The sequence below is a fragment of the Micropterus dolomieu genome, linkage group LG07 (genome assembly GCF_021292245.1).
Source record: "Micropterus dolomieu isolate WLL.071019.BEF.003 ecotype Adirondacks linkage group LG07, ASM2129224v1, whole genome shotgun sequence".
In the NCBI taxonomy this organism is placed as follows: Eukaryota; Metazoa; Chordata; class Actinopteri; order Centrarchiformes; family Centrarchidae; genus Micropterus; species Micropterus dolomieu.
This window is the reverse complement of record NC_060156.1, coordinates 11,687,460-11,690,734: the sequence shown is the minus strand read 5'-3', so window position 1 is coordinate 11,690,734 and position 3,275 is coordinate 11,687,460. Positions and strand designations below refer to the sequence as shown.

General features: G+C 39.2%; 1 protein-coding gene across 1 annotated transcript; it reads left to right on the top strand.

The window, feature by feature from the left end:
* Positions 1-1,026: 1,026 nt before the first annotated feature.
* On the top strand, positions 1,027-3,052 carry hce2l1 (high choriolytic enzyme 2-like 1). The gene is made up of 9 exons (XM_046054835.1): positions 1,027-1,098; positions 1,207-1,258; positions 1,386-1,445; positions 1,527-1,679; positions 1,776-1,893; positions 2,007-2,185; positions 2,293-2,374; positions 2,462-2,586; positions 2,684-3,052. Exons 1-9 carry the CDS (start codon positions 1,027-1,029, stop codon positions 2,695-2,697), a joined length of 855 nt encoding a protein of 284 aa, XP_045910791.1. The 3' UTR covers positions 2,698-3,052.
* The last annotated feature ends 223 nt before the right edge of the window (positions 3,053-3,275 follow it).

The window sequence follows — 3,275 nt, the reverse complement described above, 5'->3', positions numbered from 1 at the left end:
TATCAGCATTTATTCTGTGTGAATGCAGTCATGTTTGTTTAAACAAGTTGTAAAGAGAAAAAGGAGTAGGAACACGAGATAGCTTGGTTTGAAGTAGTAATACAAGTTTCCACATCAACCTAGTATATACAGCATAAGCAATTTCATGAATCACTAAGAGATAACTTGAATGTGAAGAAAATGTAATCTACATATATCATAGAATACTACAGTAAAATAATGTTTTTGAAGCACGGGATTAAAGCACGGGTCTGTGTTAAACGAGAGAAATAAAGGATAAATAGTTGTACGTTTTAATCAGAGGAAGACTGAAGAAACCACTTACCCCGATTAATGAAGAACCAGGTTGTGGTATGACACGGCATGAATGTATTCATCTTTGAAACCATGCACCCGTAACTCAGATACAGAAATGTTACAGCACTAATGTTCTTTCAAGTATCCACTGAGGCAAGATTTCACAACTGCTAACACATGGGATTCTTTCCTCATTGCCCTTCAAATTGGCCCCTTTATAAAGCTAGAAATAATATTTGGGGTATGAGAAGGTTTTGTTTTTAGATATTTACCCCTGTGACAAAATGATTGTTGTCAAGACAGCTATCAAGTGATAGTTTATCACAAAATCATTGGTTGCCAGTACAGTCAGACACAAATTGCTGGTCTGTTGGACTGGGTGGAGAGTTATTCTCCTGATGGCAACTGCTGAGGAGTAGCGCAACCAACAGCAAAACACCTTTAAGTGTCTCATTTCTGAAAGTGCTGAGTCTAACATGCGGTAAGTACGGGGCACAGGTGAAGGTCAGCATCAGGACCACCTGTTACGGATAAGCAGTGGACTTGAGTAAATTGCATACACGGGATGATGAGGGGTCTTAATCATGCATCACAGAACATGTGCCCAATCAGTACAGAGCACTGGAAGAGAAGTGGGTATATAGATTCAGTGGAGGTGAGGACTTGATTTAGCACTTGCATCTGAAGACTGCAGACTGAAACTGGTATACCATTCTGAAAAACATAACAATGCTTTCTACCATGATCCTTCTGGGTATCTTGTTTGGCATGCTGACCCAGGCGTACGCTCTACCTGTAAAGGTCAGTACCAAGAGACAATATTTTATAGCAAATGCCCCTTTTACTTTACCTTTTAGTCTTGTCATGCTTTGCAGCCAAAAGGTAATTACACTACCATTTGTATTACAGAATTCTACCGGAGTAAATGAGGGAAAAGTGAGGTTGAAGAGGAAATACTCAGGTGGGCTACTAACTCTTTTAAAATTACTTTTACATGCACTTCATCATGCATGCAGATAATGCTCTACACTTCAATGATTATTGCGATAATGAAAAATAGAGGAAATCTGTTTTTCTTTTGTGTTTAGATGAAATTATAGAGCGTGATGAAATGAATGTAATGGATCAAATCCTGGAAGTCAATCGCTGTAAGTAAGCTGTAATTTACATAAAATTGTGCTATTTAAGTTATTTTAGTATAGTAGTTTAGAGTATTTTTTTCTCATCAGTGTTGCGAGCCCCCCGCGGACTGGCATTCAGAGAGGGAGATATTGCCACCTCATATGTACGGAGTGCCATAACTTGCCCTGGCAATGCCTGCCTGTGGCCTAAATCGGTTGACGGATTCGTTTATGTACCCTTCCTGCTCTCTCCACTATATGGTATGAAGCCAAAGATTCAAAGAGGCGTCACAAAGGCATTGGAACTTTAAATTGTTCTGTTAAACTCCAGTTTAAATTTTTATTCTTTTACGGCAGACGACATGGACAGAATCACCATAGAAACTGGGATGCAAGACATATCCTCTGGAACATGTATTAAATTTGTTCCTCGCACTCATGAAGGCAGCTTCCTCGATATTCAGCCAAGATATGGGTGAGTGTGGCTGTGTGGCTTTTTACATGTAAAGCCTGTCTTGTAGTATATGATGCTTGTGTGGTGATTTTGCTTAGCGATGATGACACCTCATTTCTGATCTGTACCCCAAGCTGCTGGTCGTTTCTGGGGCAGACTGGGGGAAGCCAGACCCTGTCCCTGCAGACTCCTGGGTGCATGTGGTCGGGAGTGGCTGCCCACGAGTTCATGCACGCCCTCGGCTTTGTACATGAGCAGTCTCGCTCAGACCGAGACCACTATGTTTCAATTGTATGGAAAAACATCATGCCAGGTTAGGATCACCTCCTAACATTATGTTATTGAAAGCCTTTTCCTCGCCTGGTTAGTAATATTCTCACCAAATTAGTTTTATGTCCTTTATCTTTTATGTTTTGACAGACCAAATCCATAACTTCAGGAAACAGGTGACAAACAATCTCAATAGTCCATATGACTACTACTCTGTCATGCATTATGGAAGGTGAGCTGCTCTTTGAGGGAACACTATTGTATTTTTAGTTTTCCTGGGGCGTTACAATACCATATATTTTATATATCTTACATCCAGATATGCCTTCTCTGAAAATGGTGGACCTACAATTATTCCCAGACCAGATCCTTACGTTCCCATTGGCCAGCGAGATGGACCCAGTGCTCTAGATCTTCATAAAATAAATGTCCTGTATGACTGTGGTAGGTAAACTTACACATTTACTGACTAAAAAAATCTTTAGCAGAAATCTGTCACATTCAAAATGATTGATTACATTTTCTCTCTACTCCCCACTAGGTGTCAATGAGTAACTGGAGTGTTATATCCTTTTATTATGCCATACTCTGTTAAAATCTGCTCCCAGGTCATGTCAGATTAGGAAAACTGTTTATTCTAACTTCTGGTTTTGAGTAGATTACATGGGCAGCATTACTTTATAGGAATTTAATTTTTGTATATATTTTAAATTATTATCACAAATTCCAGTGTGTACTTTTACATTGTGTTTAGTCAGTTCTAAGTACAGTCAACTGATCTGTGATAAAGATGTCATCAAGGTGAAATAAACTGGCAAGTAAGAATTGAAAGCTGCATTTCTCGAATATAACTAAAATCTGCACTGTGATAAGTTTTTGCGTACCTGCCGCTGCCAATTAGATCACTGCATCCAAGCTCTGAATCACTTTGTTCCATTGTCTGCCTCCTTCTCAGCTTCTGCTCATTTTTTAATAAAGAAAATGCAATAGTAAGACTTTTGGTCTGTTTTAGACATCTTTTGTCACAGCTCTGTCTTGCAGAGGTCTTGCATTGAGGTCCATGGGCTTTCTGATAATGTTTTCAGGTGGAACACAAACAGTATTGCTGATTTTTAATCTAACAAGATTATCCT

What these genes read in the sequence shown, in the direction of transcription:
- hce2l1 (XM_046054835.1), top strand. Translation starts at nt 1,027, where the DNA reads ATGCTTTCTACCATGATCCTTCTGGGTATCTTGTTTGGCATGCTGACC. An exon ending in CCTGCTCTCTCCACTATATG is followed by an intron (nt 1,680 to 1,775) that starts GTATGAAGCCAA and finishes CTTTTACGGCAG; the next exon opens with ACGACATGGACAGAATCACC. An exon ending in TCTGTCATGCATTATGGAAG is followed by an intron (nt 2,375 to 2,461) that starts GTGAGCTGCTCT and finishes TCTTACATCCAG; the next exon opens with ATATGCCTTCTCTGAAAATG.